General features: G+C 30.4%; 1 protein-coding gene across 1 annotated transcript in view; it reads left to right on the plus strand.

Moving 5' to 3' along the window:
* The window catches only part of CASK (peripheral plasma membrane protein CASK), a gene marked incomplete at its 5' end in the record, with an annotated part of 76,862 nt that overhangs the window by 47,324 nt on the left and 10,630 nt on the right, over window positions 1-18,908 (plus strand). Inside the window, one exon of the mRNA XM_088239915.1 lies at window positions 10,277-10,399. Coding sequence (XP_088096041.1) covers window positions 10,277-10,399 — 123 coding nt within the window. The remainder of the gene's footprint in view (window positions 1-10,276; window positions 10,400-18,908) is intronic.

The following is an 18,908-nucleotide window of genomic DNA, read 5'->3' on the forward strand; positions in this document are numbered from 1 at the left end:
TTTTATTTTTTTATTTTTATTCAGAGGATACATTTTCAATCGGTTTTCAATACTCGGTTTTTTTTAATTCCACCCGTGTTGGACCAAAATTTTAATAATGCAATGTAACTGAATGTGATTACACCATAATATTTGTATATTTTTTGTAGGTTTTTTCAAACATTTTTATTAGGTCATGAGCCGCTCCATAAATGCCTAGTCTTTCATTATATCTTTCTCAGAACTGTCCTCCATTTCTATTGAAGTTAATGCAGATGTGAAAAATATTTTATGGAGGCGGGTCCAAAACGATTTTAGAATTGAAAACAATTTGGCAAGGAATCCACGCCATTTGGCTAAAGAAGCAATGTCACTGTGTCATAACGTATATTTTTGAAGAATCCGACAGTTATGGTGTCTTTTAACAAAAAAGTCGTCTCGCCGAGAATCGGAAGATATAACCCATAAAAGTGCAGTCCAATTTTTAAACAGATGTAATACGAGGTTTTGTAACAAAAGAAAATGAAACCAGACGTTTAACTACGTAAGAATAACAACGTTAATTTAATATTATTTATATTGAATAAAATTACCAAAGAGTTGCTATTTATTATTATCTATTATTATCTAGCTATAAGTATCTTTTATATTATTTGTCTATTATATTCTAAATGTAAACAAGGAATGTCTTGAAAAAGTAGAAGAATTTGTGTATCTGGGAAGCATGTTTTCAAAAGATGGAAGAATAGAAAATGGAGTTGAAAGGAGAGTGAATGCGGGCAGCAAAATAAACGGCGCACTAAGCACAGTAATTGCTTTAAAAAAATATGTCAATTCAAAGCTAAACTGGCAGTGCACAATGGAGTTTTAGTCCCAACACTTATGTATGTAAGTGACACATGGAACTGGCAGAGGAAGGATGAAAGCCGAGTGAACGCGGTCGAAATGCTATCTCTTAGACGAATTTGTGAGAAATCAATGTATGACACGGTTACGAATGGTGAAATCAGGCGTGAGTGTTAATATGAGTCAGGTATAATTGATAAGATTAACAAAGGGTCTCTGAGATTGTTTGGTCATGTAGAACGAATGGATGACGAAAGAATGGTTAAACAAGTCTATATAAAAATGAATAGAAACGTGAGACGAGGACGACCAAGGAAGACGTGGCATGATCAGGTAAACCAAAATCTCAAGTTTGGTCATGTCAAAAGCAAACAGAACCGAAGGGCATCTATGACAAGATCTATGAATGTGGAAGAAGCTAGGAATGTATGCCAGGATAGACGTGTGTAGCAGTCCATTCTCTCCGCCTATCTCTACAGAAAATGGCGTGATAGTAGTGGTAGTAGTAGTAGTAGTAGTCTACAAGTGCCTTGGTAGATAGAATTGTTGTCTCCGTACCAAATACAATTTAAACCTTATTCACGCAATGAAACACCCATACGTTTAAATTTTTCTACCAGTAAATTTACCGCACGGAGAGAAACGAAATATTTTCACGATATTCTACTCATTTAATTCTTTGAACACCGTTCCTCGCGGTTTTATTGCTACATAGTAATTTCTGCCAACCATCTAGAAAAGCAATAAATTAAAATAAAAAATATTTACGATCATTTTACATCGGTAATATACAACAAGCATAAATGGTAACTAATATAATTCATTTAATGCCAATCAACTATTATTTTTGAAATACAATTATTATTACTCTTTCAAGGTATTGCTTGTAAGGTATTTTTATTTTACACGAATAATGCAAAAGATCCGTTTTTTGAATGAATTTTTCGAATTTTTTTATTATTTTATTATCTGGGTCTATTGTTTAAGCGGTGATTTTTCCCCAATAAAATGGATAAAAATATTGTAAAATAAAGTTTCAAGTCAAAAAGTTAAAAAATTTATTAAAAAGTTCGAAAGATGTGTAGGTAGACCTTTTTTACATATAACCCGTATAACGCATGTGTCCACGACCGTTGAATGTAATAATATATAATTATTATCGCTCATTTTTATTTTCTGTCAAAACTTTAAAATGAGTGGAAATTTATTTTTCAAAATTACTTTCAATTTAATATTTACATTTTCGATCAGTTATGAATTCTTAATTATTCTATTAAAATTGTAATAACGTTTTTTCACATTAGAAATTGCTTTAAGGAATCTTTATTATTTGCTAAGAAAATACAAATGACCCTGAGAATATATTTATAATATCACATAAATTTCATTCTTTTTCTAGCATAATATTATGTATTTATGTTATTATTATTATGGATAACTTATAAGGGTGCTACAGTTGCCTGCTAGTTAAATAATGATAAGAGGGTGGATTTTTGTCGGCCTCGTGGTGTAATGGTCAGCGCGTTTGCCTGCCATGCGACAGGTCTCGGGTTCGATTCCCGGCATGGTTGATATGAAATATTTATTCAAAAGGGTATTTTCACACCAGCATATTTCATAATCCCTGGACTGATACCTGAAACGTAAGACTGATTATCTTACCTTCATGAAACAAAAATGATTATGATACGCTGCGATTAGTGTACTAGTGCAGTGCCATATGCACCATTAGGTTCAGAGAGTGAATGATGATAATGAAGTGGATATTTATAAATACTTACCTTTGATTTATTAAAATGTTTGACCAAGTCAATGCATATAATATTTAAATAATGAATAATTATCTGTAAACTTTTAATTACATTAAATTTAAAGTAATACAACAGAGATGAAGAACATTTTAGAAAAGGGAATATAGACGTCTAGGCATCCACTCGACTTATGATCTGTCGTTGGCTGGTTTAAGTGTCCACTTTACACACTGTAACATTCACCATTCTGCCTTTATTTGAACATCTTTATTCCTTCGATTCTTCCATCTGTTGACGTTTGCGGAGGTTAAAGAGCTGAATCCTTCATTGTTGCGGGTGAAATTCATATGATTTAATTATTTCACCCACGAACCTACTTGGCCACGCCTGAAAAAAAAAATCAATTTATTTTCTTCTTGAACCAGGGGTGATATTCCAAACACTCTTGCGGCCGTAGAAAACACTTTAATCTCACGTATTTACATACAAAATATAAAAAAGTTTTTTCTACGGCCGCAAAAGGGATTCAGAATAGCACCGCAGGTGGATTTGTCAACAATGTTTTGAGTTTGTCGAAATTTTTGAAGACAATAACTGGATTTAACCCCCTAGGGAGCTGTAAATACAAACATAATACAACAGAGATGAAGAACATTTTAGAAATCTAGGCATCTACAGGACTTGTGATCTGTCATTGGCTGGTTTAAGTGTTTACTTTACACACTGTAACATTCACCATTCTGCCTATATTTGAACATCTTTATTCCTTCGATTCTTCCATCTGTCGACGTTTGATAAGATAAAGAGCTGAAACCTTTGTTGTTGCGGGTGAGATTCATATAATTCAAGTATTTCACTAACATACGAGGCAACGCCTGAAAATTACATTACACTTAATTTCAAAATGACGTAAATGATGTACCAAAACACGTCTTGCAGATACAGCGGTTAAAACTCAATCTCATGTTAAATAGGTTCATCACTTAAATTTCATACGTGAATATGGTATATCAGGTTATTTTAAAGATTCAATAATAAATGTTCGTCTCTCCGCCTTATACAATTCACATTTTATATCTTTAAACGCGCATACGTACATTTATGGCAACCGATATGCATATTGCTGTTTTAGTATAGGAAATTTCAAACAGCTATAAAACTAAGCAAATCCACTTCGGAGATACTCAAGAAACCAATTCCAGTTTTATTTAAGACTAGCAGACCCGTCAGACGTTGTCCTGCCCGAACGTTGGCTTGCCTGCTATTAGTTTGAAAAAGGACTTTTCATTGATAAGCAGGTACCTAGGTACTTGTTTGTGATTAAATTACAAAACTAAAAATTTATAATAAAAGTACTCATAGTTAATTAACAAAAATAACAATTACTTAAGCTACTACATACACACTTAGGTCATAGATTTCTCTGGATCATGTCTAGTCTGCCTATCTAGGTACAACCTGTTTTAAGGCAGACATTTTTATGCAAAAATAAACAATGACATTACTACCTTATAATTCATTTACTATACAGTTATACAATATTAATTTATAAGGAATGTATTTTCAGTAAATTTTCCGAATTTTCTCGACCTAAACCCTGTAACCAATTTTTACAAATTTGTTTAATTGAAGATATTCAAATATTTCATTTAAGTAGGTACTTGTTTATGGTTGAATTCCAAAATATATATCTTTTTTTTTTCAAATGTGGCATTTTTTTTGCAAACGTCCTGTCTTCTCACGAACAGAGGGGTGTACTTATGTGGGAATACGATTTTAAAATGTATGTGTTTAATATATTTTCATTATTATAAAAAATCCAGTAAAACGAAATAAATGGGTAAAAATCTGATTGAGATCCACAAAAAACAAATGCTGTTTGTAAACATTTATAAACGAAAAAAAATCATATACAAAAAAACAACATAAATAAATTAAAATAATAAATTAAAAACATCTTTCCATTATTTTGTAAATGCATTCTCCTCAAATGCAACCCTGGTCGATCGATGAATAAAACATTTATGCTCCTTACTTCTTTTTTTACATATTGGATTGAAGATTTTAATATCTACGAACACGCACAGCACAAATATCTATATTTCTCTGAAAACCGCATATAAATCAGTTAAGTCATTTAGGAGGAGTTCAGTGACATCACACGTACAAAGATATATATATATATATATATAGATATAGATATATATATATATATATATATGTCTATATATATATATATATATTATATATATATATATATATATATATATATGTCTATATATATATATATATATATATATATATATATTACAAATAAAAATAAATCTGCATTTTATTGTTAGGTAATAGTTGTATTTTGCAAAAACCTATGAACTGTGTAACACTTCATGCCTTGATGCCAGAAATCCCCTGACTCTGTCAAATTAAATCATCGAAAGGGTCGAGGATTTCAAATACCTGACAACTTTAAAAAAAAACTGGGATTGTTTCTAGGAATAACAGGCGCCACATTCAACTGTATGAAAGCTGTCTGGAGATTGGATATTTACTTAGTGAAAACCAAATTCCGCCTATATAACGCCTGCATAACACCTATTCTTTTCTATGGATGCGAATCGTGGCACCTTACTAGGGCCCGAAACAGCAAAATACTGAGCTTTGATAATATGTGTCTTAGAAGAATCTTGGGTGTGCGGTGGTTTAACTTTGTGCGAAATAAAATAATAAGAAAACGGAAGCAGCAAACTCCGATGACAACTGTCATCAAGCGGAAGAGATACGGTTGGCATGGCCATGTACTGCGGATGCCTCCTGTTCTCGACATCCTAGAGGTCCACTGCTGATTGTTTGTCGGCAGTTCATGTCAGAACTACGAGATGCAAACCTGACTTGGGAAGATGCATAGGAGTTGACTATCGACAGAGATGCCTGGAGGATCTTGATGGACACCATATGTTCCAACTAGGGAGCGGACATGGAATGATGATGACTTGTATTTTTGTTCCGTTTCCGGGCGGATGAAGAATACAGCTATGTGTGTGTGAAGTAGAACCAGAATCCCGAACGAACGTTTTTTTGGTTTGATGTTGAAGAATGTTTAATGGGCGCCCCATTTGGACAAATTTATGTCGTTTCGAACAATTATTTTTGGTGATTATAAATTAGCAGTGGCGTCTTTGATACCAAATTTCTAGTGAAGCTCAGATTTTAAGCATAAGTATAATATGCGTAAATGTTAAGTAGGTACCTATAATAAATAACACAGTACGGACCATGTTGTAGGCATCTTTCAGCAATTTTATATTGGTTGCTAGTTTTTTATCTACATAATGTGTTGATATAATGCGAATTAAAATACATATTAGGCACTGGTGAATAGCAATGATATCTTAGTGAGGCTCTGCCTCACTTGCTGCTCCTTCGTCCCTGTAAATTAGCTTTTACCCGCAACTTATGATAAATTAAATGTTTTACCAGTTAAGGGTATTTTATGGAGCAAAATTATTATCCAACAGATGTTCAGCTCGATATATAAACATAAATTAGAACACAGCTATCTAACAAGATTGACATCTGTTGATGGCCTAGTAGTACCAAAATTTAAAAATAAATATGGACAACGTACGTTGGATTATATTGTTCCAAAAGTATTCAATTTGTTGCCACTTGACATGAAAACATGTCATTGTAAAAATAAAATTAAGTTTCTATTACGTAAGTGGTTAGTAGATAAAACGTTCCTTTATTGATTTATTATTTATGTAATACATTTCTTATATTTTTTATTTATTATTATTTTTTTACATTTATATACTTTTTAAAAAAAAATTTTTTTAATTTTTTTATCCCTCATTGAATACATTTTTGTTATTTTCTTGGGTTAACCTTTTCTTTTCTTTTATTACTTTCTTACTTTCATATTTCATTTACATTTTTTAGATCTTAATTTTAATATGTACTTTCAATTTTCTTACTAATTTTTTTGTTCTGTAGATATGAATTAAAATTCTCGATTTACTTTACTTTGTTTAATTTATTTTTTTATCTTGTTTTGATTACATTTATGAGCATACACTATTTATATATATGTCTATTATTTTTTTTTTCTTATATTTAAAATATATTTAAGTAAATTACTATTCTTTCACATTAATTGTATTATTTTACTCTATTTTCTTACTTAAAAAAAATAAAAAAAATATCTTTAAACTATTTTTATGTTTATTATTTTATACGTTTACAGTATTATGTCTGTACTCTTCTTATTTGATTATTAATTAAAACTAATGTCTGAGCACCCGATGACAAACTATTATTGAATAGTTTATCGGGACAAAATATATCTTAATACTTTGTTTTCTTTATAGTGTATTAATATTGTAATAATATGTATATTTTACTGAATAAAGACTCTATAAAAACTTAATTCGAATGGTATTAGGAATTAATTAATAATTAGTAATTAATTAGTTTTGGCGTTTATTAATAGGAATTTTTCCTTTATAATGTCTATTTTTTCGGGAAAGAAAGGAGCTTGAATTGATTACCGATCCTCCAACTTTCGCTATGAAAAAATATGGCAGTACGTTAGTTTGTAGTGACGCGCGATGTCGCATCATTATTCTGTTCACGAATCCAAAATCCTACTACAAAACTAAAATGAAAAACAAACCAAACTAACCATAGATAAAGCAAGTCAATTATAGAAATATAAAGAATTCATTTCAAATTTATTATCTTTTATATCCCTTCTTACCTCTTATTTATTTTTAAATAATGTTGTTCATTGTTGGCATACATTTTTTTTCTTTATATGTTTTTAATTCGGCATGAAAAATAAGTATATTTTTACATTGCCAATTTCTTCGGCTATCTCTAAACATAAAAAAATATGTCGATCGATAGCTGCGTTGAGACGTGAAGGAAACACAAACAAACATACCTACGCACTTTCGCATTTATAATATTATTCGTATTTATTTATTTTTGTTCATTCAACATTACACTCGTTTACATATTCATGAACTTATTAAGGCTTTTTAGGCCGTGTTCATGTTAAGCCATAATACCTAACAAGTATAAAAAAATATTATAGAATATAATAAATTATGGGGACGTGTGATGCAATAGAATAACAATCCAGAAAAATAAAACATAAATGAAAAAGAATAAACCGATAAATAATGATATTCCAAAGAAGATAACATAAAAAAAATAATCAGTAGCTCAATAACAAATAACTATCGACGTGCTTATAAGCGACGTGATAACAATTTCTCACCATGGTTGTTTATCGTTTTAGCGATCACAATGCAACATCCGTAAACACCTAATATGAAATGTCAAAATATTTACGTTTTGCGACGTATAACCCCGCTACGCAATCATTTGATTTTCACCGGTATAAATATGGAAAATATTCCAAAACTGCTATTTCTTATTTATTTATTTATTATTTATCATGCTATTTATTTCATTTAGCCGGCGCGCGGCGGTTGGCAAGTCAAATGTCAAGAAAAACAGTCGCCATAGTAATTGTAATTAAATTTTCGCTTTTTTGTATTAGATACTCCTTACTTTATTACAAATGGAATATATTGTAATTTTTTTAATATTGTACGCCGATATTTCGCGAATAAATTGTATTTATTTAGGAGGAAAACCATAAACAAACCGATACGAGCGTTGACTTAGAGATTACACACGCGTTGACTATGACTATTGTTCATTGTATTCGCTCAAATGCTTTGCATGTTTTTAAGCACGTCGATCGTTATTTGTGATTAAGCTACTGATATAAATATTAAATTATAAATCATTCAAATTTTGTTACATTCATAATCAAATATATAAAAAATAGAATCACTGAAATATGTATTAAGTATATGAGTAAATAAGTATATTAGTATTAGCATAATTATGGATTCGAGATAGATGGATTATGTAGGTAAAGCTGAGAAAAGCATTATCGACAATAGCAGGAAAAATAATCTGCTTTGGTTTGGAAGTGGAAGCAAATGGAGGACAAAAAAACGGCAAAAAGATACACGATGCGAACGTTGATAAACGCAAAAAAACTAGGCAAACGCAGAAAGACATGGCAAGAGCAAATTCAAAAGATGGGCATGTTGAAAGTCAGAATTATCGTGGTGCGTGATAAGGTGTACAAAGTAGAGGAAGCGAAGTATGTATGCAAAAATAGTTATATGACATTCCTTATTTCCTACCCCTCCGGCGAAATAGCGTGATGATTTGTTTTTTGTAAATATTTTTGTTTTTTATGTTTTTATAGTTGTTCTTTTGCTATAAGGAATGTAGCATTTTAATATGGCAAAATAAATAATTAGGCTTAAAATATGAACAATATTTTCAGTTTGTCCAAATTTTTGTAGACATGGACTAGATTCAACTCCCTTGGGAGCTGTTAACATTAACATATTACAAAGAGATGAAGAATATTATAAAGAAGGTACTATAGAAGTCTAGGCATCTACAGGGCTTATGACCTGTCATTGGCTGGTTTAAGTGGCCACTTAACAGCTCCTTAAAATATTGTTGATAAATCCACCTGGTCCATGAAGAAGTATAGAAATTTAAAAAAAAAAAAAATTTTCAGGCGTTGCCTAGTATATGAATCTCACCCGCATAAATAAAAGTCTCAGCTCTTTACTTCACAAACAACAACAGATAAAAGAATCGAAGGAATATAGATTTTCAAATATGGTCAAAATGGTGAATGTTACACAGTGTGTAAAGTGGCCACTGAAACCAGCCAATGACAGGTCATAAGCCCTGTAGATGCCTTAACTTCTATATTACCTTCTCTAAAATGTTCTTTATCTCTTTGTAATATGTTAAAATATGAACCCTGAATTAAATTTGGCAGTTGAAAAAAATTTCGTTTTTTTTTACTCCAGTTTAGAAGTTACTGCTATATTATTTTTAACATACATAAGGTTTAAAGAATGTTTTTTATTAGTATAGGAAAAAAATGCCACTTGCAAAAACATAGTAAATTTTTTTTTATTGAATACAAAAAAAACTTTTTTACTGAAAACATTTATAAAACAAACACAAATTTCAACATGTTAGGTAGGTAGGAATCAGGTGAAAGAGAAAAAAAAAGTGGTGTCTAACGAGAGTCGAACTGTCAAAATGTGAATGCCGATTTAGGCGGGATTACGAATGGAAACCTAGCGGAAAAATAGATGCCATAGAGAAGACGATTTCTAGCAATTAGAAAATAAAAAACTGTCATTATTTCTTAATTTATTATTGGAAAAATAAAACCGGAATGTGAGTGTTCGTTTAAACATACATACGGTCTCAAAAGGTTGAGGTCCAACTGCCACAAAAAACTTAAGACTGTAGTTACGAAAAAAGTTTGATTAAAATAACTTTGAAATGGATTGCGTGAAGAAAAATAAAATAAAATAACCCGGTTCGACGAATAAGTAATATTAAATGTCACCTGTTTTTTTTTATTTAGCTTGTTTTAATGCAGCGCCTAACTGCCCAAAAAATTCGTGTTTTTTCTATCAATTTCATTTGGGGGCTAAATATGAATTGGGTCTTTTTTCTGTAATGTTCTAAATATCTGAATAAATAAATGAAATATGCATATCTAATCATGCCAAGTCTTCCTTCATGGTTTTTGTAATATTTGAATATTGATTAATGAGTGAATAATTATTTTTTAGTGTCGGATCCCGCATTCCACAGGAAGACTTTGGTTCTACTTGGAGCTCATGGGGTTGGAAGACGTCACATCAAGAATACCCTCATAGCCAAGCACCCTGATCAGTACGCCTACCCAATACCACGTAAGTTTAATCATTTATAACATGTATACTCTTTTGGGAAAGTTGTGTTACGGATTGTATAAAATATGTCTTCAAAGAGTTTTTTCCTACATATTAAAATATTTGACTGAACATCGCACGGAAAGCAAGGCCGGTCAACAGAGGGCGCTGTCAAACATTACTTAACAAAGAACACCAAACAGATATCTCTATTTTGCACGCCGACAGCCCCCAGTGATTACGTGATTTTTAATCTCTAAAGCTCTTAATTTAAATTACCTTGTAAACTCGAAACGTGAAAAGAAACTCGCACAATAGTAATATTCATTAAATGTTTTTTTTTTCGTTTTTTTACAATATACATAAGTGATAAAACAGAGTATTAAAAAAATAAAGCATAATTACATGGCAATGAAATACATATTAATAGTAAACAAAAAATCCCACAAAGGCATGGCCTGTTCGTGGGTATTTAATAAAAATGACCTACATCACTCTTAATCACTGTAATGAAATGCTAATTTTTTTTCGAGTTTATTGCCAAATAGCAATTTTACCAATCGACCATAATATCGATAAACATGAAAACGTAGATATAGGTAATTATTTACAATCAACAAAAAGAAATATTACACAGCAAATAGAAATCGCAATATTTTTATGCATCAGGAGGAGTTGATTTATGAAAAAAAAACCGTTTGCACAAAATATTTTAATTAATGTATCCATATCAAAAAACGTATTTATTTTTATCCTACATTCATTTTTATAATAGAGACCTGAATGAGTTCTCTCTTTTTCCCGAAATATGGTGTTTTCTACTAAGTATCTCTTCTAGTACTCTATCTTTACCTTTTTACATCGGGCAACAAAGCCAACTTTATCGTTAAGCTCCACTATTAGGCTTGAAATGACAGTATATGTTTTTCTGCCGATGTGTAAAAAACATATATTTTTCATAACGTTATACATGTTGAATTTCGTGCCAAAAAAGTGTATTTGCCGGGAATTTTTTTTCTAAAAAAATTTTCTGCACATAGAATAATTATGGAGACATATTGAAATAACATGCAGAGATTGGTTTTGACGCTTTAAAAATAATGATTTTGATTTTGAAGATAAAGAAAGCGATGGCGTACAGAAAAAGTTTGAAGACAAAGAATTGGAAGCATTATTTGATGAAGACCCGTGTCAAACGCAAAACGAACTTTCAGAGTCATTAGGAGTTGATCACGCAATAGTTTTCAAACGTCTAAAAGCATTTGGAATTATTCAAAAGCAACGAAATTGGGTACTGTACGAATTGCAGCCAAGAGACGTCTAACAATAACAGTACGAACTTGTTCAAGTCTTCAAAATAGTTTTTATGTCTAGATTGCCTAGGTACAATTTTAGTCAGAAAAGAATGGATAAATTCTAAATTACAAATTACTTCGAAAAACGAACATTAAATTGCGTTGTTCCAGGGTTGTTCAATGATCTCCCACAAACCATCATTAACATGAAAGATCTTCAATTGATAAAAAAAGAACTGAAAAAATACTTTATAGTGTTTGAAATATCTTCTAAATACTTGTGAAACGGTTATGAAATATTGTAAAAAAAAACCTGTCTTAAAAAAAATGTGTCCTTCCAAAAATTCTTTAGACCTAATGAATAACATATTTAAAAAATATTAAATAAACGCTGTTCTGCAGCACTGAAACTAGAAAAAATCTATTGCAATTTTAAACTAATAATAGTGATTAGTATGATTATCTATTACTAGTATTTCTTTTACCGTTTTTAACATATAATTTTCACGGTATTTTTTTTTTACAATAAGATAATACGTCATAAATAGTTCTTGAGTTATGTGCTTAAACAAAATATTCCACAACCGCAATCTTGCTAATAAATAAATTTTACTTTTTTTTTAAACCTATTTTTCATCACTATCATTTATGCTTTCTTGAGATAAAAAACAAATAAAATAGACCATGAAATATTTTTCATAAAGACGTCTGAGGTACTCGTATTCTTAAAATAACAACCCGAAAACATTCCCTTTGCGACACTATCCCAATTGAAAACGGACTCAAACGATCAAGTGTCTAAAATTTAAGGCTCTAGATCAACTCCTAGACGTGAAAAATGTTCGGTTTTCAGGAACAACTGGCCGAGGTGCTGAAATCGGTTTATTCCGAGGGTCAAAGAAGGGTACAGTCTTTTGTAAAGGAAATTTAAGGCGGTTGAAAAGAGTTTATTTTACATAACGTAATTTTGCCGGTGAAAATATTTTATTTTATCTTAGTGTAGAGCTGGAAGTCTCGGGTTTTATTCCCGGAAAGGACAACATCGTGTATTGATTCAAAAGGTGGTTCTAAATCAGTATTTTTCAACCTTTTTGAATGCGCGACCCCTTTCTAAGTAAAAAAAAAATCTAGCCATCCTCCAGGATCTTAACTTCATTATACTACCATCAGTCAGAAATTTTACCACGTCTTTTATTTTCTTGCTACTGGGACCATATTATTTTTACTAATCGAAAAATCAAGAATAAGGCAAGAGCGGGTGCAGACGGCCAGATAAGTATAAGATATACTTAAAATGGAATTTGATACGCATAAAATTGACGTCTTCAAGATGAAGAGATAAAAATAATATCCAAATTAGAAATTATTTGCCACATCCTACCTATGTGAGCTTACATTGGTTATTTGCGTCTCAAAAATAGAAACACTAGTTGGTAGACTGTTAAAAAAAAAATTAAGAATAACAAAAATAAGAAGGCTTTACAAATTTAATGCGTATGGCCTTCTTATAAATAATCAAGATACGCTGCATTTGATGAACGAATACAGTGCCCTATGAGCCTATAGGTGCAGATTTGGAAATCGTTATTTATTTTTAGAACTTCAACGAACTACTAGCAACACTCACATATAAAATTAAATAATATGTCTCAGCCAGTAAATTTGAATAACTTTCAATGGTACACAAGTTAAAAAAATTAAGAATAATACAACACTCAATTCTTAAAGAAATTAAAAAATTAAAAAATACATAACAGAACAAAAAAAATATTGCAACAATTATTGAAAAACAAAGCTTTTAAAAACGCTGGACGAGTCTTTAATGTTCTTGATGATGATGATGATGATAATACTACGATAAATTCATTAGATAATCCATAACATTAAAAAAATATTGCATATATTGGTTCAGAAATATATTATATGTAATATTATTGTGTAAAAATATAAAAAAATAATACGTGTACTTTTTTTAAGGCATTTTTAGATCTAAATAAAAATTAATATCATACAATCGAAAACACATGGTTTAAAATTATAAATTCTGTCAAAACTTCTTTATTTTAATAGATGTTTTTAAGATAAATATTTTCGATCTTACAATTTCTGAAAATATATTAATTTTGAGAGCCATTTTCAACGGGTTGTAAATAACTCACTATCATAAAATTGGGAATCGAGTTGGCGTAGAGTGGGATTTGAACCTCGGACCTCTGATCCGTGAGTCCGTGACACTGGCCACGGGACAACCACCCGATTTGTATAATTCGATTATATTGAACCTCGCATCATTTCCACAACAGATCCACTCGTAGACCATATTATCGTTTGGGTTTATTTTTCAATCTTCTTCGTAATCAATTCCGATTTCAAGTTTTCCCAACACATTTAGCATAAATGGGTAAAACCAACCCAAGATCTCTACTCGAGGCAGGAGGAGTCTTTCGAGTACATCCCTCGAAAAGTTGACGGCTAAGTTAATCAATATTCGATTTCTCGCGAAATAAAATTTCCAGAAGAAGATATTCATAATTATGAGTAAACTCCTTGAAATGGTATTTTTTTAATGTCATGTTTTTAAATAAATACATATATTCATTCATTTTTTTTTCTAATAGTCAGTTACACCAAAAAAAAATTAAATTTGATAATTATGTTACAAATGAAGAATTTTTTAAAATTATATATTATAAAATATTATTCTGCGAAACATTAATCACTATATTTATAAAACACTTAAGCTTGTAAGTGAAAATTCTTGAAGGAAGTTGATTGTAGTTTATTACATAAATAAAAAACGAGAAAGTTTGAATTATACAGTGACCGGTTTCATCGCTTTCGCGATATCTTCGAGACTGGTATCTTTATTAAGGCGTTCAATGTATTTATACAAAACAGGGGTAAGGATAAATAATTCAAAATCATATGAAAGTAAATTAAATAAAGTTAATTTTATCTTAAGGATCATTATCAATTTTTTTTCGGGTTAACTAATTTGGACTTTTTACCGTTTGTTTTTCAGAAAATCATAATTGTCTAATATCACACTCACGAAGGAAGGGACACTAAAAATAAAATACTTAAACTCATTCAAATAGCATTATATTTACTCATTAGTTAACCCGAAAAAAATTTGATAATGATCCTTAGGATAAAAATAACTTTATTCAATTTACTTTCATATGGTTTTGAATTATCTATCCTTACCTCTGTTTTGTATAAATACATTAAACTTCTTAATAAAGATACCAGTCTCGAAGATGTCGCGAAAGTGATAAAACCGGTCACTGGATATTCAAAATTCGTGGATTAAAGAATCACTCGTCTTTTATTTATATAATAAATCAATATAAGTACCTATGTTCGAACTTCCAAAATTTTTGATTTTGAAAATTTCATGGACAGTTAAATATAACTCCGTTAACAACCAATTGTAATCGGCGTCCTAATGTCTTGCGGGTACTCTATTTCACCAATATAATAAATTAAGCTTTTTGACATATCTCTGGGAGAAAAAAATAACAAATATTTAACGAGATTTTTTTTTTTAAACGTGTTAGTATAATAATAATTTTCTAAGAAGGTACTAAGAAAGCCCTTTACTTTCTCAGGACCATGTCTATGGATTCGCGAACAGCCTGATATTGATTTTAAATTAAGAGTAGCAGAATTCCATGCTCTGGATTTGAAATGTGGTTTCTTTGTAGAAGGCTTTCATTGGTTGATATTAAAATAAACAGATCACGATGTGTACTTAAGAATTCTACCATTGTTTACTTAGAGGCCAACTTTAATCATTGTACTAGGATGAAATTATTACAAAAATATCATCTTTGTTGTACATCAATATTGGATTCAAATCTACGTAAATATTTATTCGCATAGTGTTTGAACAATTTGATTTTGTTTTTACCCTCTCAACAATATTATGTTGTTAACATATTACAACATAAACGAAAAAAAAATAAGAAAAGGTAATATAGAAGTCTAGACATGTACAGGGTCTATGGCGAAATAATTTAATTAGATGAATCTCACCCGCATAAATAAAGGTCTCAGCTCTTTAACTTCACAAACATCAATAGATGAAATAATTGAAGGAATATACATTTTTAAATATGGGTGGAATGGTGAATGTTACACAGTGTGTAAAGTGGCTACTTAAACCAGCCATTGACAGGTCATAGGCCCTGTAGATGCCTAGATTAGATTTTTGGTGTAAGTCTTTATAGTTTTAAAAATTTACTAAGAAAGACCAGATTTTGTCTTGAGGTAGTAATTTATTTTTTTTGGCCTAGCTTAAATTTTATTTATTTTTATTTTACTTTATTAGTGCCTGTATCTATTATAGTAAAATTGTATTTACCATCGTTGGAATGGACTGCATAAATCCGTCAAATAAATAAATAAAGAAATTACCTTCTCTTAAATGTTCTTCATCTATTTTGTAATATGTTAGTGTGAGCAGCTACCCAGGGAGTTGAATCCAGTCCTTGTCTACAATAATTTGGACAAACTCTAAATATTGCTGATAAATCCACCTGGTCCATGAAGAAGTATAGAAATTGAAAAAATAACCTTTTTAGGCGATGCCTAGGTGAAATAATTTAATTCGATCAATCTCGCCCGCATAAATAAAGGTTTTAGCTCTTTAACTTCACAAATATCAATAGATTAAACAATTGAAGGAATATACATTTTTAAATATGGGCGGAATGGTGAATGTTACACAGTGTGTAAAGTGGCAACTTAAACTAGTCATTGACATGTCATAGGCCCTGTACATGCCTAGATTTCTATATTACCTTCTCTTAAATGTTCTTCATCTATGTTGTAATATATTAGTGTTAGCAGCTCCCCGGGGAGTTGAATCCAGTCCTTATCTACAAAAATTTGGACAAACTCAAAATATTGTTGATAAATCCACCTGGTCCATGAAGAAGTATAGAAATGGAAAAAATAACGATAAAAATAATTTTTTTTCGTTAAATGTGGGTGTAGGGATTCTTTAAAAAAATTCGTTTCATTCCATTTTTACCACCTACACACAAGCATCTAAAATAGACGCTTAGCGGATTACTCCATTAAAATAATTAAGTAAATAAGGTAAAATCGGTCGTGGCTTCTCTTTTGTATAGATTTAACTTTAGAATAAGTTTAATGTCACTGTCTACATTACCTTTTAAATATTAAATTTCTTAGATTTTTAATTTAAAATAAATTATTCTGGGTTTTGTGCCGTGTGTTGTTTACGCTCTTACCGCATGTCGATCCGAAACGTTGGAAAAGAGACACAGCTTAATAACCAAGAAAAACTAATTGTGTTTTTTAACATAGCATATTAATAAAATAAAATTTGTAACCTTTCAATTTACGTTTCAATAATTTTATACTTCAAGTAGATGGTAGTGATTTTGTCCAATATAGTATTTTTTTCTCTCAAATCTATCGATAAAAAACTAATACTTCAGTATTTACATTTTTTACTTTAATATCTAAAAATTACTTATTGGTTATGGAAAGCAAGTTGTGGAAATGAATAAAAAATGTGAAAATTTACATATGCAATTAATAATAAAAATACTCGTAATTTGTGTTATAAAGATTTTCTTCATAATTGTATATTTTTAGGGTGTTAGTGATAATGGAAAAATGTAAATTAATGACTCGTTTTTATTAATAAATATTTACATACTTCGTGCAATTTAATAAAGGTCAACCAAAGGTTAAAGAGTATTAAGACAAACAAACCAATGAAAATTTAATTATTTAAATTGAAATAATTGTTGGTTTTGTACCATGAATGAATAAACCAGTTTAATGACACCATAATTTTATATTACGTATATGTGGGACACCATAACAACAAAATGTTTCCCATTTTGTCGAAAAGATTATTTAATAATACATTTGATGTATTTTTTTACTGCATACACGGAAGGCCAACTGACATATTTATCGAAAGCAAACAAATATAAATCTATAAGTATTAAAACTAATCGAGCGCTAAATAAATTCGAAGTAAATTTAAATAAATTTTTTGAACCCAAGTAAAAACAGTATTCCTATTTTAGTTAGGATTACTGTATAATTGTTTTCTATTTTTCACTTTATTTTGTATACATTTTTTTTGTTTTCATATATATTCAAAAACATAAAAATTCATTTTACCAAATAACTATAACAGTTTAAGCCTTTCTCCAAGCACAAGGGCTCGTTTCTTTTTCGGAAAGTTACAGTTTTAAAATTAAGTAAATATATGAAAGTAGATTGTAATAGAAAAAAAACATGTTTCATTTTATGTAACTATGTATATTAATTAATACAAAATATTTTTTTTAAAACTTGACGTAATTTCTCTGTAGGGATAGTCAGAGAAGATAAAATGCCATATCACACTGTCTTTAGATGCAGACCTCGCTTCTCTACAATTATACATGTTCTCATACACGCACGCCGATTATTCCGACTTTTGACACGTCCATCTTCAAGTAATTGTTAGAATCGGTCATGCCAAGTCTTTCTTTTTGGTCTCCCTCTATTTTTGCATCCGTCAACATTTGTATTTATTTATATTTTTATTTATTTTTGTTTGCATCACAACAGGCCAGGGGGGGGCAATTACAGTGGTGAATTACGGCACAAAACGCCCAGGCTTGAGAAAAATCACATTATCATTGTTTGTGTTCTCACCGGGAATCGAACCCGAAACCTTCCGTGCCTTAACCACTACACTACACTAAGTGTCTTAACCACTACACCACGGAGGCTGCCTTATGTGTAATTATTTATGTCCTTATGCGTCATCTTATTTATGGTCATGTCGTTCTTTCGCTGTCTATTCGCTCTACAGCTTCAAACCGCAGAACTCCTTTCTTGATTTTGTCGATATTGCTCATTTTAACCTTACATAATCTACTGATCTCGGCATTCATTTTATCGTACATAATATACTTTAAAAAAACACCCTCTACTTTAATAATTAATACCAGTTGATTTGTGTTGTGGTCCTGTGGTAGAACTCTGGACTCGCGGACTCCGAATCAGAGGTCCGAGGTTCAAATCCAGCTCTACAACTTGTTTCTTATATTCTAACATGATTATTACAACGAACCGAAAATGGTCTCAGTGCGGAAAAAATTTCTGGGTCATACGAATGCAAATCATAATTTCAAAAAAAATCATTACAGTACTGGTTATCAGGGGCGAATATGTACGTTTCAGTTCTTTTAGCA

This window comes from Micrasema longulum, unplaced genomic scaffold, assembly GCF_059751315.1.
Source record: "Micrasema longulum isolate JH-2025_06_02 unplaced genomic scaffold, ASM5975131v1 h1tg002305l, whole genome shotgun sequence".
Lineage (NCBI taxonomy): Eukaryota > Metazoa > Arthropoda > Insecta > Trichoptera > Brachycentridae > Micrasema > Micrasema longulum.